At 33.8% G+C, this 23,910-nt stretch overlaps 1 protein-coding gene across 1 annotated transcript; it reads right to left on the reverse strand.

Moving 5' to 3' along the window:
* Positions 1-5,164: 5,164 nt before the first annotated feature.
* Positions 5,165-18,823, reverse strand: LOC132719515 (uncharacterized). Its single transcript, XM_060703285.1, has 7 exons — positions 18,619-18,823; positions 17,276-17,587; positions 13,498-13,548; positions 12,407-12,463; positions 10,782-10,955; positions 5,464-5,549; positions 5,165-5,263 (listed from the first exon to the last, which is right to left on the reverse strand). The coding sequence occupies exons 1-7, from the start codon at positions 18,821-18,823 to the stop codon at positions 5,180-5,182; spliced, it is 969 nt and encodes a 322-aa protein (XP_060559268.1). The 3' UTR covers positions 5,165-5,179.
* Between the last annotated feature and the right edge of the window lie 5,087 nt (positions 18,824-23,910).

A 23,910-nucleotide genomic window follows, 5' to 3' on the forward strand; every position in this document is an offset into this window, starting at 1 on the left:
AAATAACGAACGATTCATGTAATTCAAAGCAAAATGCGCAAGTCATAATGCAAGATGTGCAAGCCAAAATGCATTGTGTGCATGTCATAATGCAAAATGTAATGCTAAGAATCCAAGATGTACAAGTCAGAAAGCACAATGTAACGTAAGAAGGCAAGATGTAATTTTTGCGTTAATACCCTTCCATATGATAATGTGAGAGTGACGTTACATTTTCTTTTGTACATGTACACTAAAGTTAACAAACTTTTTTTACTTACGCAAATTTCAAAATTATTTTATATTATTAGTATAAATATGTCATTTATAAGCGACCATTTACTAATATTAATCAATAAAATACTCTTTAAATAGAACAAAGATACCATTATATTACACGTAGAAATAAATATATTCGAAAATTTTATAGCAAAAAATATAACTTATCCGTCAAAAATTATCATTTTATTTAAATCCTGTGTAAATGGTCGCTTATAAAAATTGTATATATGTATACGCTTAATTAAATGCTTATGTATAGTCTTTTGAAAGTGGTGAAAACTATTTCATGACACTATTTTAAACAAAATTTTAAACTCGTTTTTTTTCAGATACACACATGACAAAGAAGGTGGTAAAATCTGGAGAAAACATTTCCTACGTCACGAAATGGACACCGTCACACTGGTCTACGTAACATTCCTATAGAGGATTGATATATTTAAGTGCTTTTAAGGACAGTGTTTGAATGACGAATTTTTGTGGATACGGATCTTTGCTTTTAATGATTATTATTAAAACTTTCCTTAATAATCAATTTGTGCTATTGACTCCTTTTCCTAAAATAATATGTGAATGTTAATACGAGCAAATGATATTTTTATCTTTAAACTGTTTGATGGGTGTAATATAAGTGGCTCATATAAATCATTGTTAAGATAAAGAGAAAAGAACTTCAAGTTCGTATAGTTAGTTCTAGATTTAAACAACATGCAATTCAAAAAGGTTACGGCTTGAAAATATCAAAAAATGTACATGTATAATTCGATCTATATATGACTGTTGTAGCAAAGCCATGTTTATTTTGTTTAATATATGTATACATATTGAATATATGTTTATGAAATAATAAATATTAAAGAGTGACTTGATTTGGATTTTACTTCATTATTTAAAATACCCCAAATGTGAAGATAAAGTTTTGAAGCATATGAATTTACAGTTTCCATTCACAATGTGTAATCAAACATGTTCTATTGTATAAGCCTGCATTTCGGTCATGCATACATGTCACTTATATGTAAATGCATGCTTTTGATGTTATCTGTACCCTCTTTTATCTCGAAAAAAAGCTCTGTATACCCTGTGTACAACTCAAAAAATACAATTCCGTATATCCCCTGTATATATCGAAAATACGATTTTGTATATCCTCTGTATATGTAGAAAATGCGATTCCGTATATCTTTTGTATATGTAGAAAATACGACTCCGTATATCATCTGTATATGTAGAAAATACGATTCCGTATATCCTCTGTATATGTAGAATATAGGGTTCCGTAAATCCTCTGTATACGTAGAAAATACGATTCCGTATATCCTCTGTATATGTAGAAAATACGGATCCGTATATCATATGTATATGTAGAATATACGGTTCCGTATATCCTCTGTATACGTAGAAAATACGATTCCGTATATACTCTATGTATGTAGAAAAAAATGGTTTCGTATATCCTTGGTATATTTATAGTATACTAGGAATAAGAACCGTGATAAAGTCCGTATACGGGATTTTATTCTCCGTATAGTTCAAAAATACGAACAAATATACGTACATGTATATGGGGCAAATACGGAATTCCGTACATGCCTGATGCATATACGGACTTCCCGTATACCCGGTGTTCCCTATACGGACTCGTATACTTGGTCCGTATATTCGACAAATACATCCCGTACACGCCCGTATATGTCATAAATACGGGAAGGTATATTCCCGTATATCAGTATATTTTTCGCAGTGATATACTGTAAAACACTTATTTTTCGCGAGAACCTTATTTCGCGAATTTGAGGCAAAATGTCCAAAATAATTATTTCGCGTCAACATGAATTCGCGTCTTCCCGAAAAATGTGAAACCGGAAACCCGATGTCATTCGGATATTTTCTGTCCTGTCCGTTCACTAACTTTGCGTCGTTTATTGTGCGACAAATGCATTTATATCTGTATCGATTTTTCTGATAGCTTGCTAATCTTCTTGTTAAGTAAAACCGTCTGTCTAAAAATATGTCAATAAAGTTTGATATTTATTTGACATGTGTTCACTGTGTTTGTCATGTATTGTCCCTGATTATACTCCGTGCCTCTAGCATTGTTACTAGTAATACTAGTATTGAATGTTTCGTATTTATCCGCAAAGTGTTAAAGTTTCACTGATATCAATTAAACGGTACTGTAATTTGCTTAACCTGTAGTAAACGATTATGTTTACCCTCCGGCTTAAACTGTAGTACAATACAATAGGATACAATAAATAGAAATGTTACAAACAACACGCAGGTGCTAAAGTATTTGTACCAAAATTTAATTTACAGGTAAATATTTCATACTAGTAATCTGTACGATATGTATATGCTGCATACTTGAATAGCTTTATGATGTAACTAGAACTGGCTTCGATACTTATATCCATGTGTACGCATTTTCAGATAGTGTTCATTTTCGGACAAGTGTATAGACAAAGTGAAATATTCGCGAGAAATATGAATTCGCGTCTTAGAAAACTCGCGAATATTAGCTAAAATAAATTTCTCGCGAATAATAAGTGTTTTACAGTATATACTTTTTTGAATACCAGGTCATTTCATCCTCTCAGTAGTAAGAAATTATTACACGGTATTGATGGACTTGCAGAAGCCGAAAACATACTATTTCAAGAAGTGCACAATTTCATCAAAAGTAGTAGAAGAACTTTGTTTACACATGTACTATATTTATTTCCATATTTAGTTTACTAAAATACTGCTGCAAATCAAGGTCTTGTGCGTTTATTCTAGTGGCAAATTGTTAATGGCATATTTTTTTTTCCATTTTATCTCAGTCATTTTGTAATTTTCTTTGTATTTTTTTGGTTAAGCGATTTCTTTTTTACAAGTTAAAATACACGAAACTAATATCGCTTATCATATAAATATCTCAGAATTTCTAAAATCCACAGTTTCTAACTATGTTACCATTAAGCCAACAAGATAAACCTTTAGGGGAGGACCCTAAATAATGTTGGTATAACTTTTGGTCCAACGCTTTTGTATGTAAATTATATTTGTGCTTAAGATATGATGTTAGATTGTGTAAATTTATCATGTACAAAATATACAATAAAATATTATTAAACTAAACCAGATTTCTGCATGGAATCAAATTCTTTGAACAACTTTGAAGCCCTTCTCCTAGGCAGGTAACAATCCTGCCAAGTTTGATTTAAATTGGACTAGAGGTTTTTCACAAGAAGAGTTTTTACGTTCGTTATATTATCTATATAACACACACACACACACGCACGCACGCACGCACGTACACACATACACAGGTGAATCGCTAAAATGAACAAAGGGCAATAACTCTAAAATAAGGCAAGGCTGAGATATGTTTCTTGTGCACTGCACATCTACTATTTGAGATTTATGTACCTACAAAGTTTCATGTTGAAATCTCTTATAATTATAGATATGTCTCCGACAAGATTTTTTCTAAAAGGAGAGATAATTCAGTTACAGGGCTAACTATAGCTATGGTTCTTTTGTAATGCACTTCTACTAAACAAGATCTCTTAACCTACACAGTTTTATGTTGATATCCCTGATAATTTTAGATAAATATCACGGACAAAGTTCAAAGTGTAAAATAATTAAAGGGCAATATATTTATCAAAGCACTGCACTGCATTAACTCATTGAGATCTATCTACCTACAAAGCTTCATGTTGATATCTCTTATAATTATCGAGTTATGTCTCGGACAAGATTTTTCATATAAGGGGAGATAATTCAAAAACGAGGTTCTTTTGAAATGCACTTGTACCCAATGAGATCTATCTACCTACAAAGTTTCATGTTGATATCTCTTATAATTTTAGAGTAATGCTCTGGAAAAGTTCAAAGTGTAAAGATAATTAAAGGGCAATAACTCCAAAATTAGGCATGGCAGAGTAACAGTTCCTATCCACTGCACAGCTACCCTTTGAGATCTATCTACCTACAAAGTTTCATGCTGATATCTCTTATATATTTAGAGTAATGTCCCTGACAAGATTTTGCTAAAAGGGGTGATAATTCAAAAAACAGGGCTGAGCAGAGTTATGGTTCTTTTGCACTGCACATCCACCCAATGAGATCTATCTACCTACAAAGTTTCAGAGTTACGGTTCTTATACACTGCAAAGCTACCCATTTAGATATATCTACCTACAAAGTTTCATGTTGATATCTCTTAAAGTTTAAGAGTTATGTCCCGGACAATTTTTTTCTTAAAAGGGAGATTATTCAAAAACGAGGCAAAATATAGTTATTCTTCGACACTCTCTCTGCCTCAATGTCCCCTAATACTTGTGAAGTTTAAACAAATTATCTCCAAGTGTTTTCAAGTTATGTTCTGGACAAGACAATGGCTGGACGGACGGACGGACGGACGTACTTACGAAATGGTACTTATGTAACTTTTAGACATTTTAGTCACACAAGGCTTAAAAAAGACACACTAGTAAAAACGGAATGAATAGGATCAAAGAGAATTTACAGTTACCTCTGAGTTTGTACGATAAAATGACAGACGGACGGACATGCAAATTAAATGGACTAAGGGGTCAATCCCTTTGTTATTTTCTTTTGTTTAATAGAGTGCCATGGTCCCTTATTCTATTGTTACGGATTTAAGTTTATTGTTCTCCTATGTTCTGTTTACAGCTACATGGCCCCCTACATCTCTTACATAGCACGGACAGACAGACAAGGCAGCAACTTTATGCTCTCCTTTCGGGGAGCATAAAAATGTAAAAATCTGGATACAAAACTGGACGAACAGTATATTAGATGTGAGGACAGATATTATAGAGATACTCCTATCGCAATACTGGCAGGCGATGAAAGAGCAGAGCCTTGTCAAACATTAAACAAATACTAAACATTAATTTTCAGCTTACTCATTTGTCTCATTTGACTTCTCAACAACAGCTAGAAGTGGGAGTATAAATGGGTTCATCAGTCTACACGCAATTTTCTCCTAAAATAAAAGAATTTCTTTAATCAGTTTCAATCTTCTTTAGTAAACCTGTTTTGTCATCAATATATTTCAATATATATTTCAACAAGTTTCGTTATTTTAGCCACATTAAAGATATCGGTTCAAAATGTTGTTTACGTTAAATACATAAACTGTACGTATAAATTATTAGTTATGCTAAAAAAAAATAATGAAATTACCCTTCTGACTTGGCTTTCAATTTTCGAATCACCCTTTGTATTTATCTTCTTCACGACCACAGGGATGCCAAATATGTCCGGATTGTCTGTACAAATACAGAAAGAACGTATCAACAAGAGCCACCACCAGGCAGGTGGCAATGCTTGACTATTTTTACTTGTACTAAAAGCAAACATATAAACAGTTTAAACAAAGTTATTATGTGTTTTTTTTAAATTTCAATATGTCTGTCTAGTAACGCTTCTTGTTTTGTCTTAGTATGAATAAATATTTCATAAATTAATGACAATGGTCTGAAAACATTATTAAGTAGAATTCAACAATTTGACAGTTAACGCCATTGAAAGGTCAATGTCATATCTAAATCATTCAACATGTTTGTAATGGCACAAGTGTTTTTATGTCATTTATGTATAAATATGATCATTAAATAAGCAACAAAATTATGAAAACTTAACGGAAATTCAATAATGTTTGTATGGTTCACCTAAAATATTATTTTGTTAAAGTTTGCAAATCAACCAATTAAAGAAATAACCAGGTTAAAGCATCTAATAGCAAAGATCAGCAAAAATCAAGTTGACTTTAAAGTCATGGTCATTTTTGAACGAAGGGCAAGCTTAGTCTGGTGTGCTTAAAGGTCATGTCCAAAGAGTTCTTGTCGCCAAACATGAAGAAAATACACTAAGAATTTAAAAAGCTATGACCAAGCTTGTGGACGGCAACAGCAACAGGAACATCTGGTTCACAATGATTAAAACGATACCCTCTTTTAAATAGTGCTAAATATCAATACAGCAACTAATCTGAACTTTTGCCTGAATGATATGTTTTAAGGCTTTAAACAAACAAACTTTCCAAAAAAAGTTGAAAAAACACACAAGCCGTTTGAAGCACAGCTTAATGCTTTCCGAATCGGAAATGAATGTGTACTTCTTGACTTAAACAAACCATGACCTTGATGTTGTGCCATGCCATAAATTTGTCATAATATTGTTTTTTATTTAATGATTTCATTTATGATATGTGGACAAAACAAGACTTGCTACCAAACAAACTTTTGGAAAAATCTAGATGTAACTTTGGATGTTATTATTTCCGATCCTTAAAGATCGTTCAGCACGACATTATTGTTGACTTGTGGTATTTTAGTTCTATCTATTCGGCATCTTTTTTGTTGGGTGGTTGGGTGGTTCCAGAATTCCACTCTTGAATACTGTTGAATCAGCCCAAGGATATGAGGCCTGCTTTTTAAGTTTGTCTTTTGACGTAATATATGTGATATGCAGGCTTCATAACCTCAGATCCCCTTTCAAAATTCCATTTTATTTAGTTCCGCCCATTGTTTTCTCGTTTAGGGCACACGCATATTTTTTACTTGGGGACCATATGCCGCTTTTAATAGAATGACACTAACGTATCAAATTGAAGGTTCCAAGATAACCGCCATATGAACACATCTGTGGATGTTTCTCACTTTTACCAGTTCATATAAAATGTTGAATTCTGCTTATTCCGGTGCTAGGGGGTATGGACGGTAGTTCGCACTTGACAGTACCGTTCATGAACAGGCTCAATCAAACCGAGCCTGCAACTTTTTCAATTTTGCCGCGTTGGCCTTTCTTTGGGGATTCTTATTTCACTCTATTTTTTTGCACAATAATTTTAAACCGATGAAACTTTTTCATAAGTTGGCACAAGTGATCACCATTATGAGATGTTGAGCAGAGCACAATAATTTGGTTGCTACCCAAAACGTCAAGGTCGAACATAAAGGTCAAGTGTTAAAAGGTCTAAATTTCGTGTCTGCTCCATAAATTTTTAACTGCTGAAAATGTTTTTAAATGAACTTGGCACAAGCGACTACCATGATGAGTTGAGATGTTCAGAGTGCAATAATTGGTTTGCTCCCCCCCCCCTAGGTCAAGGTCATATTTAATGGTCAAGTGTTAAAAAAGTCTACATTATGTGTCCGCTCCATAACATTTAAACCTCTGCAACGTTCTTAAGATTACTTGACTTGGCAGAAATGATCACATTATGACATCATGTGCAGAGCAGAACAATAAAGTTACTACCCTCAAGGTCAGGGTCAAACACAAAATCCAATGTTTAGACATCTATTTTTCAAGTCTGCTTTTTCACTTATTGACAATTCAAAGGTCTTAAAATTACTTGGCACAAATGATCCCAACCATGAATAATCTGCAGAGCACAACAGCCAGATTGCTATCTCAAAGTGACATCCATGTTGCTACTCCCGAGGTCAAGGTTATATGTTTTCTATAACCTTTTGATTTTATGGAAGATTTTTAAATAACTTGGCAAAAATAATCCCCATCATGAGGCTACATGTTTCCTCATGATGGTGATTATGGTAGCAAGTCTTGTTTTGTCCACATGTAAATAAAATCATTAAATAAAAAAACAATATTATGCCAATTTAACAAAAATTCAATAAATTTACCTTGACGGGCAAGGTTATTTAAAGTTAAAGGTCAAGGTCAGTTAAACCTTTCAGAAGGTCTTGTCCGAAAGGTTGTTTTGTCAAAGTATGAAAATGATCCATTTTTTAACTATATATCAAGCAGGGTCGTTCAAATAGAATGGCCTGAAGTCGGATCAATTTTACGAAAACAGATGCCTCGGTTGAATCACGTGAATAGGTTATTTACCAACGGCGATCTGGCAAAGTACATGACCATTAAAAAATCAAATTATAAGATAATGTTTTGTTAAATCTATCAATCAAAAAAAAGTACTGATATGTAATCCTGGTTACATGACATTGTTAGTTTTTACTTTAAAAAGTAACAATTTTATAGATTTGCAATGAAATTATGAATTTTTTTATTCCTGGTGTCAAGGTAAAAATTTTCTGCTCATATTTGAAAATAGGTCCGAGTTTTATAAGCTTTTTTAAATTTATGCATTGATGGAAAAAAAATTGATTTTATAGAGAGAATATTTTATTTAATCGTTTCATGTGAAAAGTTTAAAATGCTTTACGACATCATTTACAAATATTTGATGTTTTATTTGGTGAATTTTCAAAATGGCACCGTAAATAGGCAAATTTCTGAACAAGCAATCTTTGTTGTTTCAACAGAAATGGCTTTAAAAACATTATTTTTTGAAATATTTATCCTTTTTTCACAAATTTAAAGATTTTTGAACATCATCATTTCATTATAATTTTCTTTTTTGTATTTAATTTTTGCCCTTTTCTTAAACATTTACCTAATTTGCGTATAGGAAACTATGCCAAGTTCTGCCGAGACATGTTTAATTGTAGCGAGAATGGTTTACATAGCTCGTTTCCGAACCATTCTATTTGAAAGACCCTGTATCAAGTTACAATCATGATAACAAATATCAGAGAAAATTAAATAATTTAACCTACAAGGTCAATGATATAAAAGAGCTAAGTTCAATTTAAGTTTAATATACATCAAGGTCTTATCCTAAAGAATGTTGTGTTACAATATGAAATAAATTACTTAGTTAATAACAAAGTTATTGCCAGTTACAGCAAATATGAAAATTTCAATAATTTGACCTTCAATGTCATAGATGAGTGAAGGTCAAGGTCTGTCCGATAAGCCTTAACGTCTATACTAAAAATTATTATGTTCATGTTTGAAAACAATACATTAAAATAAAAGTAAAAGCCACTTATAGCAAAAGTCAGCAAAAGATAGGCAAAATTTAGACATTTAACCATGAAGGTCAAGGTCATTTATTAATGAAGGTCATGGTAAGCCTGGTCTTCTTAGGGTTGTTGTGGCCAAGTACTAAGACAATACACCAAAAACTTAAAAAGTAATGATCAAGGTAAAGTTTTGACGGCAACGGCATTGTTTAAATGCTGTCATGACTGTAATAATACCTCTATTTTCTTATTTAAAAAAGTCGACCTAGAAACAACTAAAACTTACTCAGTATTCTTGAATGTTAATATATAAAGCCAAGATCATCAAAAAATAAATCTGAGGGGTGTGCAAATCTCGTCCAGTAACAGATTGTTTTAAATTTCTGCATCAAATTCTCATGAAATTTTACTTATCGTACGCTTCAATGCATAAGCTATACATACATACATACATACATACATACATACCCGGTTTATCTCATTCCAATGTGTTTAAGTTGATATACATGCGATTTAAAATATTGAGGACATACCCATTTATGTAATATAATGGTTGGGAAACGATCTTTGCATTCCTCTGAAATTCGGAGTTATATCAAAGTGTGTCATCATCTTGGAATTGAACCGAAAACAATTTACAATAAAATTTGTCAAGTTTATGGAGATAGTGAAGTTTCCTATAGACTTCTTAGAAACTGGATTGCTAAGTTTCAAACTGGTGTTGAGTCTATCAAAGAGGCGGTAAGATCTGGAAGAACACCAACTGAGGTGACCCCTAAAAACACTTAAAATGGCAGTGAAATTTTAGAAACGGATACTAAACACACTTCTCCTGACATAGCTAAGATGGTTGGGATATCAGAAAGGTCAGTGCATACAATTCTGAAATAAAAACTAGGAATGAGCCACATCACTGCAAGATGATCACCAATGAAAAAAAAGGAACGTATGAGATGTGCCAAGATTTTGTTAAAACTGTCCGTCAGCGTTTTAATAATGTTATAACGGTAATGAAAAATAAAATTGGTACATTTTTTTAAGCCACACAAAAAGGTAGACAATAAAATGAAGGCCACCAGAAACGCTCGAAGGCCAACAATTGCAAAAAGGACACTGAGTGTCAAAAAAGTTATGGTAGCAGTATTTTTCGACATCAGTGGCATTTTAATTCAAGTTTCAGTGCCAAGGTGGGCGGTCTGTGAGAGGAAGGTTGTACAAACAAAAAGTTTTGAAAATGTTGCGAAAATTCCCATCGTAAACGTCGCCCAGCTACTGGACTCAGGGGTGTTTGTTTTCTTTATGACAACACACCAGCACATACCTCAACGATTGTGAAGGGTTTTTTTTGGCAAAAGAGTAAGTGCAAATCCTTCCTCATTCCCCCGTATTCTCCTATCCTTGCTCCTGCTGACTTTTTTCTCTTTCCAAGACTTAAAAGGAAGCTTTCAGGTCAGTAGTGCCGTAGGATCCGAAAAAGGACTTTGAAAATGCATTTCAAATGTGGCTGAAAAGGCTGAAGTTGTAGTGTTTCTCACAAAGGAGAGTATTTTGAAGGAAATAACAAAAATAAAGTTTCCTGGTACAGTATTTGCTTTTTTTTACATATTGCGCACCCCTCGTATTAATGTAGCAAAGGCTCTAAAATAAAAATATGCATATACTTACTGCTACGATACACAAAACCAATTCTACCTCGTCCTATAGGCTCTTTATCTAATGAAGCTTCCAAATCATTGACCTGGTTGCTATCAAGTAGCATCAATCGACCATCAAATATACAGGAATCCTTTAGAGACTTTTTGGAATCAACAAATGAAGAAGTTGAACGTCTGTTTAAGTCTGTTTTAAAGTAATACATTATGAGCAAATCAGTGAAAACGTTTTATTAATATCAAACATACTAAAACAAAAGAGAGGATAGGTGGTAAAATAGACTAGTAAAAATACAAGGAGACTTTTCTTTTAAAGTATTATATGGGGTAAAGGGATTTTAAAAAGGCCTTTGTTCCATTATAACAAAAGAACACTATCAGTTGCGACACTTTATGCCGACAAGTGTCACATGTTTCAATATTTTCAGCCTTGTTATATGTTCTGTCAGTTGCCTTTCGCAATCAAATGTATTTTCCTTGAATTTTTATATTCTCTCAAGATTCTTTCGATGGATTATTGTACTTTAATCATTACATGAAAAGTATCAAAAATGCAAAACAACATCAAAAAGGAACGGCGGCGTTCGACAAACACAACCCCCACATGACCCATCAACACAGGACCGCAGGAAAGGAGTTCAGCAGGTCGTCAATCAAAAATAGGACCCGGCAAAATGCGAAGCACGGACAGGTGATAAACACGTATGTTGCCCCCCCCCCCCAAAAAAAAATAAAAAAACAACAACAAGAGAAAATTAGCCAATTAGTGCTGAGTAATTAGTTGGAAACAATTTTGGCATACCAAGTCAACATGTCCTGATCTTTGAGTCTGTCCTCCAACAAACAATCAGAAGGGGCCATGAAGCGCCAAAGACCAATGCTGTTTTGACGTTTGAGGGTCAAGGGTCCATTGGAAGTTAATTTTGTTGGTCGGAAATCATTTATATACAGGGACAGTATAACCTTGACCTTTGACGCAGATACCAACCGATATGTGCAAAGCAATATTGAATGCGGGAATAATAATTGACTGATTTGACAATTTCAAAACTGAAAGGTAAGGTCATGCACATGTACCAATTAAGATAACTCTGTCTTCGCAAATCATTTTTGGTTATGAGCACAAATACAAAATTAATGTGCTGACTACGCATATATGAAATTTGTCCCAAAATTGCCAAGAATCAATTGATGAAGACAGTTTTGGGATAAGCAAATATATTTCGATTTGAAATGATATTCATTCTGACATATCTTGCCAAGTTTCAGGTTTCAGTAGATGCAAAATTCTGTTTTGAATGTTTTGTTATGAAAACCATTAGTAGCTTCCAAGTCCACACGATAAATTCTAACACTGACAATGTTATAGTGTTGTCTCCTGTTCACATCAATGTCAGTGTTGAACAATAGTTTTAATACATTTAAATTTCATTTCAAGGTGTTAAGAACACGAATTTGTACGTTCAGTTATTAAAGTGTTTATGAAATAATGTCACTAAGTTAGAATTAAACATGTCATAGTATGCACAGGTTTTATTAGATTTAGACAAAAAAGCAGCATCATTTAAACATTAATGGGTTATCATTCAGTGAATAAGTATTAATGTATAAAGCTTGAACAAAGTATTAATTTGTTACCTGAATCTTGCTGCTGCTTTGTTTCTTGTGCATGTACTTGACTTTGGTATTCTTGACCTAAAAACATTTACCTTGTTTATTTTCATATAAATGTTTTCTATCAGGACATTAAAACACACAATTATTGAGTGAATTCAATAAGCATTATCTTATTTCAAATTTGTTTATTTTTCATAAAGAGTAGTGAGAGTACTATTGAAAAAAAAAAACAAAAAAAAAACAATAATTCTTTCATGCACAAACATTTTTTTGCATTTGTAATTTTTGATTTTTTACGGGTTTGTCCTTTTCTGATTGTACTAGTTGGTTTATCATTTCACGAGTATGTTATGACCGAGTTGGGTTAAAAACAGACCAGTGCATTCGCTAAATAAAAAGAAATTTTTTTCACATCTTTACGAAAATATAACCATATACAAACAATTATGATTTTATGTCATATGAAGAAGGACTTCAAAGACCGATCAATGGTATACGTTTATTGAAGTATCCGCAAAATTTTTATATACATATATATAATTTTATAATATCTTCAAAGATTCATAAATAAGGGGGCCATCATGAACATTTGAACAAACTTAGTAGACAACCATAAGAAGATGTTCTTGCTAAATATCTTAGCTCTAACTCTTTTGGTTTTTCAAAAGAAAAGTTTAAGTTTTCAATATATATTTAAAGGGAAAAATAATGTCCCCCTGGCACGGAGCTAATTTTGACCCAAGGGATTTGTTTTAAAACAAACTTGGTAGGCACCCATTAGAAGATGTTTCTTGATTAATATCTCAGCTCTAGCTATTTGGTTTTTTTTTAGTAGAAGATTTTTAAGTTTTTACTATATACAAATAAGGAAAATCAATGACCCCCTATGGCGGGGCCAATTTTTACCCCAGTTACCTACCAACGGAACATGCCTTCGAAGTTTGAATGAAATTGACTTAGCGGTTTATGAGGAAATGTCGTTTAAAGTAACAGTTTAAGGACGGACGACAGACGCCGGACGAAAAGTGATCACAAAAGCTCACCATGTCACCTTGTGACAGGTGAGCTAAAAGTAAAGCGTGTAAAGTATTGAACAAAGTATATTGTATTACCTGAATCTTGCTGCTGCTTTGTTTCTTGTTCTTGATGTTGATATTCTTTACCTAAAAAATGAATTAACATTCTATAATTAGGAATGAAACACAGTCATGTTATATGACAGGAGAGGTCAGCTAGCTGGATACCAGCTGCTCATCTATCAATTCTTTTAGTAGCAGATGTTTAAAGATTTTATTTTTTTATTTTCAGCTCTATAGCGACCAATCAAATTATAATCAGCAAATTTGTTTAAAGACGTATAAATGCTACAGACAAAGTTTTGTGATCATCCATCAACTAATTCAGAAGAAGAAGATGTTTTTTTTCTATTTTTAGCTCTGATGACCCCTAAAAGGGGCCAACTGAAATGATATGAGGAAATTGAAGTCTGACTGTCACAAGGATGCTACAGACCAAGTTTGAAGAAAATGTGCCCAGCAGTTTTAGGGAAGCTGAATGTTGACACATGATTACGGACTATTGATGCTTGAGCATCCCCTTTTGATACAAATAACACTTAACCTTCGGTTCTGGTAAGCTAATATGAAAAATGTAGAATAAAAGAGGAATATTTTAAATTAAAGTGGGGATAATTCTGGAAATATGGATATTAAATTTATAAACGTTGTCATATAATTATGATATTATAGTTTGTTGTAAATCCTTTCAATTCACTGGCCTCCAGATGATAAATAAATACAAGATTTCAATTGTGAAAAAAATCCTACAGTTGAGTTCACACTGTACATTATACATCAAACAGTATCAATATTACATTTTTAGTTTCTAATCAATGAAATTGTGATAATGCAGTAGAATTTACTGAATTCAGAAGGTCACTAGGTCAAAATATAGATGAACTATTATAGCATTTATCTACATCTATTTTCAATCTTAAACTGTAGGCATGGCCCAAATATACCTGTATCTAATAAATGGGGCATTGACCCAAAAGAGCTCACCGGAAGACAGACAGTTATTTGTAGGAAAGTAGTGGAAGCTAGTGTTTATTTGAACAATGTTGGTCACTATACCATACTTCACGCAAAATATATTTTTCTAATTATAGTTTATACATGGTCCTAATTTCATAGCTGTACATCAAACACAAGGAAGTAGATCACTAGATTAATATCATTTAATATCAAATTTCAGTTCTACACCTTTAATGTAGCACACTGTTAAAATGTGAAAGCTGTATATAAACAAGAGGGCCACGATGGCCCTGAAATCGCTCATATGAATATAGAAATTCTCCATGACAATGAACAAGTAATTTTGTACACTATAAAAAAAAAAATTACAAAATCAACTTTAAAAAGATTCAAAAGTTATATTTTAAACTAAAAAGTAATGTCTAAAAATTTTTGGTTTCTTTTTTCTAAGGGAAAAAAACAATTCCAAAAACCGGCTTTTTTTTGAAAAAACTTTTTAGCGCTCATGGAAATTTTTTGCATAATTAAGCTCTACTTTGGGTTTCTGAAAGAAATTTTTAATTTTTACAATATTAAAAGGAAAATCAAATTAACCCCCGGGGGGGGTAAAATTTTTCCCAGGGTTTTATTTGAACGATTTATGAATACATTAGCATTGTTATGCTTTAAATTTTTCTAGCGCTTTGGGGGTTTTAAAGAAATTTTTTTTCTTTACTCTTAAAATCAAAATAAAAGTGTATAGGGCACGGATGCCCCCCCACGCCACTTTCTGCAAATTTTTGATCTAGGTCAAAATTTTTTGGGCCATGTGCCACAAGTTGAAAACTAAAAATCAACAAAGGGCCATAATTCTGTTAAATTTGGTCGCAGCAAAAATTCCTTCCTTTACTACCATCTACACATTAAGGTTGTAAATCCCTGGAAGTTTAAGCAAAATCTGCCATCCGATTTAAGAGGAGTTGCATTCACATAATTTCTACATCAAAGTATATAGTGAAAAAATCATCAAAGGGCCATAATTCTGTAAAATTTGGTCACAGCAAAAATTCCTTCCTTTACTACCATCTACACCTTAAGGTTGTTTATCCCTGTAAGTTTAAGCAAAATCTGCCATCCGGTTTAAGAGGAGTTGCGTTCACAAAATTTCTACATAGTATATAATGAAAAAAATCAACAAAGGGCCATAATTCTGTTAAATTTTGTCGCAACAAAAATTCCTTCCTTTACTACCATCCACACATTAAGGTTGTTCATCCCTGTAAGTTTAAGCAAAATCTGCCAACAGGTTTAAGAGGAGTTGCGTTCACAAAATTTCTACATAGTATCTAGTGAAAAAATCAACAAAGGGCCATAATTCTGTTAAATTTGGTCACAGCGAAAATTCCTTCCTGTACTACCATCTACACATTAAGGTTGTTCATCCTGTAAGTTTAAGCAAAATCTGCCATCCGGTTTAAGAGGAGTTGCGTTCACAAGATTTCGGGACGTACGGACGGACGGACGGACGGACTGACTGACTGACTGACTGACTGACGGATTGACGGACGGACGGACAAGTGCAACGCTATATGCTCCCACATTGTGGGGCATAAAAATCAATGACTGTCCGGGGCTTTTATTTGAACACACTTGGTAATCACCCACTCGAAAATGTTTCATGCTTAATTTCTAAGCTGAAGATAATTTTGGGTTTTCTGGCTCAAGGGCTTTAATCTAAACAAACTCGGTAAACAGAAGATTTTTTTCTTAAAACATATAAGAAAAATAAACGCCCCCTGGGCGGGGCCAATTTTGACCCCCAGGATTTTTTTTAAACAATCTTGGTAGACATTTACTATAAGATATTTCATCTTAAATATTTAAACTCTGGCGATTTTTGATTTTTAATAGAAGATGTTTTAAGTTTTTACAATAAATATAGAAGGAAAACCAATGACCCCCAATGGGGCTAATTCTGGCTCCAGGGCTTTAATTTAAACAAACTCTGTTAACATTCACTACAAGATGTTTCATGCTTAATATCTTAGATTTGGGTTTCTTAAAAGAAGATTTTTTAAGTTTTTACTATATACATATGAAAAAATTAATGACCCCCCCCCCCTGGCTTGGGGCAACTTTGACAGTGAGGCTTTCATTTGAACAAACTTGGTAGACACTAACTAGAAGATAATTCGTGCAAAATATTTTAAGCTCTAGCCTTTTTGGTTATTTAAAAGAATGTTTTTCTTTCGGTTACCATGGCAAGCAGAGTTCTACATGGAATTGAATTCTTTGAACAATTCATAAATGTGACCCCCCAAGGAGCATTCCTGTGAAGTTAGGGCGAAACTGATTTAGTGGTTTATGAGGAGATGTTGTTTCAAGTAAAAGTTTACGGACAGACGGACGATGATCGAATTGTAATCACAAAAGAGGTCACTTCATCACAATCTAGGTAAGCTGATACCAAAGTCATTTTTACATCTTAAACAGTGCACAAATTTCATGGTTGTACATCAAAGGACAAAAATGATGGTCACTTAGTCAAAATCTAGAATCAGCTGAATTTTAAATTCAATTCATGGTCGGAATTTCATGATATTTTCATGTATAAAATTCCATTTACATTTCAAACTGAGCACATGGCCGGAATTTCATGCAATTTTCAAGTTATTTTATTGTCATTAATCCTTCTGTAGGATAACACTTTTTCTACATCAAAAGATCAGAAAGGAGGCCACTGTGTCTCCTTCGGCAGGGCATCTTTATATATGTCCCCCAGACAATGTTCCATGTCGTAGCTGCTACAGTGACATAAAAAAGTAAAAGCAAGTTGACATCTAAAAAAATATTTTTGAAAACTTAACACCGAACTTACATGCCTGAATATCCCTTCTTTCAATCTTGAGTTTGTGTGCAATTTCATTCCAATCAATAGTGACAGATGTACCCGCTTTATACATCAAATGAAACAAATGAGCCAGTGACTGGTCATCAGTCTGTTGACGCCACATTAGAAGTAAGTTATACACACGTTGCTGACATGATCTGTGATCCTCTTTTATATGTTCTATTGTAACCGTTGATTTATTCTTGAGAAGGGGTGGTCCTAGTATTTCCCAGTTTGAACCAATACACTGTGAAATGTAATTTAAGTCCTCATTTGTGGCGGCTCTTCTCCCTAGAGCAGCTGAAAAAGAACCTGATCCATTTTAATTTTATTTCTGTATTTTGTAAATCATTTGGAATGAAGATGTGATATACAAACTAAATAGGGATAAATGATTGCAGTCGTTTTACTAATTGCATAATATCTACTATATAGTTAAGAGATTGAAAGTTTTAGCTTAACACATGTAAAACCAATACAATGATAATACATGATATGTAAGCATTTGCAGAAGACCAAATTTGAAAGGGCATTTAATACAATCTTAGGTTTTTTTCCAATTATATTGTTTTGCTGAGCAAGCCCCAGTCATTTTATGGCGGGGGCATAATAAAAATAGGTGCATCATAATTTATCCTTTTAGGGTATGACCATGACATACCCAGGGTCTGTACTCGATTTAGTGCCTTACCAGACAGAGAGGCCCTCAGTTTGCGTAGAATAAATGCATGTACATGATCTTCCCCCATTCCAGACAGAGCTATTTTTGTTACAGTTGGTAATGATATATACAAGATATATATGCTTTGACCATTTTAGTTTTTACACAAGATTATTTTTATGTATTTTCCTATTTAAGTCTCTATTAAGTAAATGATCCTAAGGGCAAGGCAAATGCTAATCCAAGGGGCATGATGTAGAATTTCACAAGGCAATGCTACACTATGCAGATCACGTCATTGTGATTAACATGTCTGTCAGGTTCAAGATTTTATTATTCTGCCATGTTCTAAATATGGACGCTGATACAAATTAAAGGTAAATTCATTTACATTTTCTGTGGGGGGTGGGTTTTTGTTGTTTTGAAGTGTATGTATTTAAATGCTTATATAGCCTACACATATAGAAATGTCATTAGCTAGCATCAATAGCAACAGATATAACAGGTCTTCAATTTTCATCACAAATACGTTTTTATTATTGTCTCCCAATAATTGTCTTTTTAAATATTCAAAATATTACTTTAAACTTGAACAAACATTTTTTCAATTTAATGACAATTGATTAGGATAAAGAAACATGTACATAAAAATGTTTTATATCAAATTTACCAATTTGTTTCTTGATTCTCTCTTGTTTGGCTGTCTCATCCTGAAGTTCCTTCTGTATGACAGATTCCTGATTTGTCAAATATTTCACCAAATGTTCTTGACGCGCCAGCTCCAAGAGATGCTTAAATTGTTCATACCCCTTAACACCTTTTTCTTTAACCTTTTCTATGACTTTTTCGTATCTTATCTGAAGTAACTTTCTCATCCTGAAATCCGGGCATTAAAAACTACACAATGAAACGATACTTTCATTTAGAAATACAATAGCACCAAAGCACTGCATAAAACATTTAGTTTTCAATTTCATTAAAAAAAGTTATTCAAATCAAATGTTAAATAACATCTAATGGTCCCAGGGGCGGCAGTCACACTTGGCATACTTTTAATTTTGTTTAAAGCAACAATTAAAAAATTTAAAGCAGAATGCCTCCAAAACATAACAGAAAAACTGCCGTCTTACTAATATTTCAAAATTCCTCATCAACAACATGATAGTTACATAGTTGAAAGAAATCGGCGGGATACAGTGATTTTAACAGACACATATATAATACGTGACCGTGTTATATGAATTATCTTCCCCTATTTATATTAGCTACAGCCTACTGCATTATTAACGTAGTACATTATGCATAGGAAAAATACGCTTTATTGACGACTTTGTCCACATTCTTACTTGAAGTAAGATGTCAGTACTAATGGATTTACACATGAAATTTTTTGCAGCAAAGCCAAACATGCCCGCCATATGCACAACTAGGGATGGGACTGGTCATTCAAGTTAAGTTTCATTGAAATTCCAGCAGTTTGATTTGTTAAGATTTTTTTCTTTTTCTTTTAGTTCTGGCGGCCATTTTGTGCAGCGGAGCAAAAGGTGCCGGGGATATGCACAACTAGGTATTGAAGTGATCATTTAAATCATGCAAGCAGTTAGACCTGTGGATGATCTGTAGAGCTGGACAAGATTTTTCTATTTATTGCTCCGGCAGTCATTTTGTGCAGTGAAGCAGAACGTGCCGGTGTAACGTTGTGAAGTGACCCCCATAGAATAATGACCCCCCGGTCATTATTTTATATAAAATAATGACCCCCGGTCATTATTTTATATAAAGGATTGACTCCGCGGTCATTATATTATGACTGGGGGGTCATTATATTATGACTCCTCACACGTAGAAAAATGACCCCTCACGTAGAAATGTGACCCCCTATAGAATAAGGACCCCCCCAATCCAAACCTTGACCAACCTATCTAAGGTACACTTACACAACATAATTATCTTCATCCATAGACATCGGAGGAGTGATGGCACCGTCCGTGCATGCGTCCATACTGCACGTTTTTTGACCGCAGTAAGATGGAATTGATCCAAGCTTCAGGGACTACCACTACCGATGCCTATTTGTGTGGAAAGAAAAAATGGTTAAAGTCTCGACCGAGAATCACTTGCCCCTCACCGTTGTGAGTTGACGCCTACCAGGGTCGTGTATTGGTGACAGGCATTACAAACTGTGCGCGCTCAGTTTATCATTTAAAACATGGGCGATGGCTGCATAGGAACGTTCCATCAACAAAATACGCAACTACTTGTTGTAATTTACGGCCTGTTTGAATATCAATCATCAAACATATTTATAATCACAGAACTAGCTATTTTTTCAGGGGGCGAGGGTGGCTGGATTTCAATCTAGTAATCGTTGGACTTCTTACCAGAACTCGTCTAATCCTGATCTGATGTAACATACTTCGATAGCTTCCTCGCCTGGGAATCAAATCTAGGCAAACTGGATTAGGAGTCAACTATATAAACCTCTCTGCGATTTGAAATCAAATAATTATTAATTATACAAGCAGAATCACTGTAAGTGCACTATAAGTGAAAAGTGTTTGTTAGTGGTTTGAATCATTTTCGTAGTCATCAAAGTTGTTATAGTGATTAAACTCCCACACAGTAAACTAATGAACTAGCAATGATGAATAACTTAAAAATATTATCCCTTTTTTCTTTTCGGATGACCATTCAAAAATGGTTTTAGGAATCAATTTAGCACAAAAAGGATAAGCAATTCATGCAAAAGATCTGAGTTACAGGTTAATTACAGCAACCTCTTATTATCATAAATTTTCTTTCTTCCCCAGGACTGTGGTACCATTGGAACAACATACCACTTACTGTTGCCCTCCTCCCTACAACTGAGCAGTTCAGTGCAAGCTATATCTAGCATTTGAACATGTCTCGCCTTAGTTGTACAGCCCGCTTGCGGTGATCTCGACTTTGTCGCCACTTTTGGCAGTTTGGTTTGGTGTATGTGCGTACGTCCGTCCGTCCGTCCGGATTTGTCCGGCCTATATCTCGCTCATTTTTTGAAGGAATTCAAAAATAACTTTGAGGTGTATGTTACCTTAATGAGAAGACGTGGTCGCGCACAACACCCAGATCCGCTCGTCAACGGTCAAGGTCACACTTGAGTCGCCGCAAAATCCGTGTCCGGAGCATAACTTCTATATGGATGGAGGGATTTTAATATTAATTTGGCATAAATGTTCTCCATGGCAAGGCGGTGTGTTGCACGAAAAAATTTAGGTCACTGTAGCAAAGGTCAAGGACACACTTAGAGTCCAAATGTCAAATAACAAGTTCAAGGTTACATAGACCTTTAAACTGAAAACGGTTTCCGCTCAATAACTTAATTATTGTTCAACCTTCAGCTGCCAAACCTGATAGGATGATCACCCATATTTAGTAAATGACCCCTATTGTTTTTGGGGTCACAATATCAAAGGTCAAGGTCATTATCATTCTTTCATCTTCACAAATGTCCAATATGAATCTTTCTGTGAAAATTTAAACCTACAAAGCGGGCTCGACATTCTGCCCGTGGGCATGCAAAATGTATTTCTAGTTAACCCTTTTAAACATTCTTTTAAATCTTTTTAAACTACTCTTTAAACCTTCTTGCGATTTTGAAGCGCAACCATGTCTACGTCCCCGGGGATGTTTGACATTACCGGAAGACAGACAGACAGACGGACGGACGGACAAACGGACAGACGGACGGACATACTTCTAATTTTGACCTAACATGACTCAGTTTTAAACTCACTCGAATTATAACTAGCATTCTAACCAAATTTTATAAAGATTCGTATAAAAATGTGGCCTCTAGAGTGTTTTTACTTTTGTGTGAATATAGATACTGGTCTTGGTAGCATTATCGTAGAATTTGCTAGATCTGATTTTATCACATGACATCGCTTGTTTTTCATGTAATATAATCATTACGAATTTCTTTATATTTAACACGTGTAGTATAACTTTGACGTGACTCATTTCCGCCAATACATTCCATATAGAAAAAAGTGCGTATTCATAGCGGTAAAAAGGGTTTATTTTATATGTTTTATTTTTATGTTTTAAGTCATGTGATAAAACGAATCTCACATTGTTGTCAAAAAATATAATATTTTATTAAACTCCTTCAAGAAAATGTTATAAAGCTCGCCCGAGGCTCGCTATATGTAATAGTTACCGTACGACGAATAGGTCTGCATAGTATTTACAGACCCGGGTGGCGATTTGAAGACCGAGAGAGCGTAGCGATCGAGGTTTTTAAAAGGCCACCGGGTCTGTAAATACTATGCAGACCTATTCCGAGTGCGGTAACTATCTTACCTACATGCTCTTTTGTTTTTCTATCCATACATCAGTATTTATTAATATTACTCACAAGAAACATATTACTTATGTACTTTATCATGTTTAAGAAAGCATTCCAAAGCAAAGCAAAGATACCATCCGCTACGCTCTTGTAATTCATTCGTTTCACAAATCAGGTGTTATTTGAATATTCTCGTGATTTTCGTGGGGTTTCATTATGTAATAAGGTCATGTACTTGTTGAGTTGAGTTACAGAAAATGAGTCGAGTAGGGAAAGGTAAGATCATTATTTTGATATTGTCAATATATGAATACATAACATATTAATAATATAAACAAACACTGGAGGAAGATAAAAATGTTTTCTAATCATAAAAACGGAAACACTTTATCTTTATATATAATGAATTTCATGGTAAATAGATGATCAGGCTATTTCTTATATAATTAAAATATACTATTTTTTCAAAGGAAAGTAAAAGACAGGGTTCTATGAATAAATATTAGTAATACATGTAGTTACACCGCCATGTAAGTTTGGTTTTGTTGCTGTTGTTTTTTATGATGGCTGATTTTAAATGTTCTTAGAATTTCATCCATGTTTTGATGAATTTTCTTTCCGTGTATTCTTAATTAGCATCATCCGTTATAAGACCGCATATAAGCACGCGGTCTAGAATGGAAGCGCAAGTCGTATTCTTGGTATTGGTATACAAAATCCAAATTGTAGTGTAAAAATAACTAGGGAAAAAAAATGAGAAAAACGGTCTTATACTTAAGATGAACTATACTCTCACTGAAAGTATTATATTAGGAAAGAAAAAACTATACTCTCACTGAAAGTATTATTTTAGGAAAGAAAGATGCAGAAGTTGACTTTGATTCGATATGCACCAATAATATACTCGTCGTATATATCCCTTAATGCAGAATTGTTAAAATAATGCAGGATTGTGCAAATTCAGACATAGTTGTGGACATAAATACCGAAAGCTAGTATCTTATGAAGCTATATAGTTCGGCAAATGTGTTAGGTATACCGAAAAGCAAAAGAAAGGATTAATGTGCGTTGTTATACTCATTAATATAGGCGAAACACAAAACTTGAACGCCAGAACAGTAACCAGTTCGTTTTTCTCACAAATAATCTGGAATATAAGTTATGAGGGTCCTTACAGCCGTTTACGCTAATTTATTTCGATTAATCTTTAAAATATATATCGACCCTTTTTCCTATTCAAAGTGGTCATTATCCCCCCCCCTCCCCCACAATTCAGCGTTCTTTTACGGTGAATATTGTGTACTGTAATGCACGAGTTTCTCGACTTCACATATTTTCTATTGTATAGAGAACAATAACCGGTCGGTCTCTATTTGCAGACCTGTTGACCGGTTGGTAAGTGATTTACTAGACCGCTTTTAACAAAGGAGCCGGTAGGTAAAACATTTTCTTGAGCTCGTTTAATAAAATCTTATATCATATGACAACTCATGTGAGATCCTATATATCCGTGGTTCGGGAGTGTTGTTCGGTATATAATAAGGACAACTCATAAACGAAATGACTCTTTATTTAAAACTGTATGGAATATAGAGGCGAATCCAACAAAACGTCCCAGGGTGTTGACCTGTG

This window comes from Ruditapes philippinarum, unplaced genomic scaffold (genome assembly GCF_026571515.1).
Source record: "Ruditapes philippinarum isolate M1 unplaced genomic scaffold, ASM2657151v2 ctg22300_1_1_1_1, whole genome shotgun sequence".
Classification (NCBI taxonomy): Eukaryota; Metazoa; Mollusca; class Bivalvia; order Venerida; family Veneridae; genus Ruditapes; species Ruditapes philippinarum.

What these genes read in the sequence shown, in the direction of transcription:
- LOC132719515 (XM_060703285.1), bottom strand. Translation starts at nt 18,823, where the DNA reads ATGAGAAAGTTACTTCAGATAAGATACGAAAAAGTCATAGAAAAGGTT. An exon ending in GAGAATCAAGAAACAAATTG is followed by an intron (nt 17,588 to 18,618) that starts GTAAATTTGATA and finishes GTTCTTTTTCAG; the next exon opens with CTGCTCTAGGGAGAAGAGCC. An exon ending in TGGTTTTGTGTATCGTAGCA is followed by an intron (nt 5,550 to 10,781) that starts GTAAGTATATGC and finishes GTATTTGTACAG; the next exon opens with ACAATCCGGACATATTTGGC.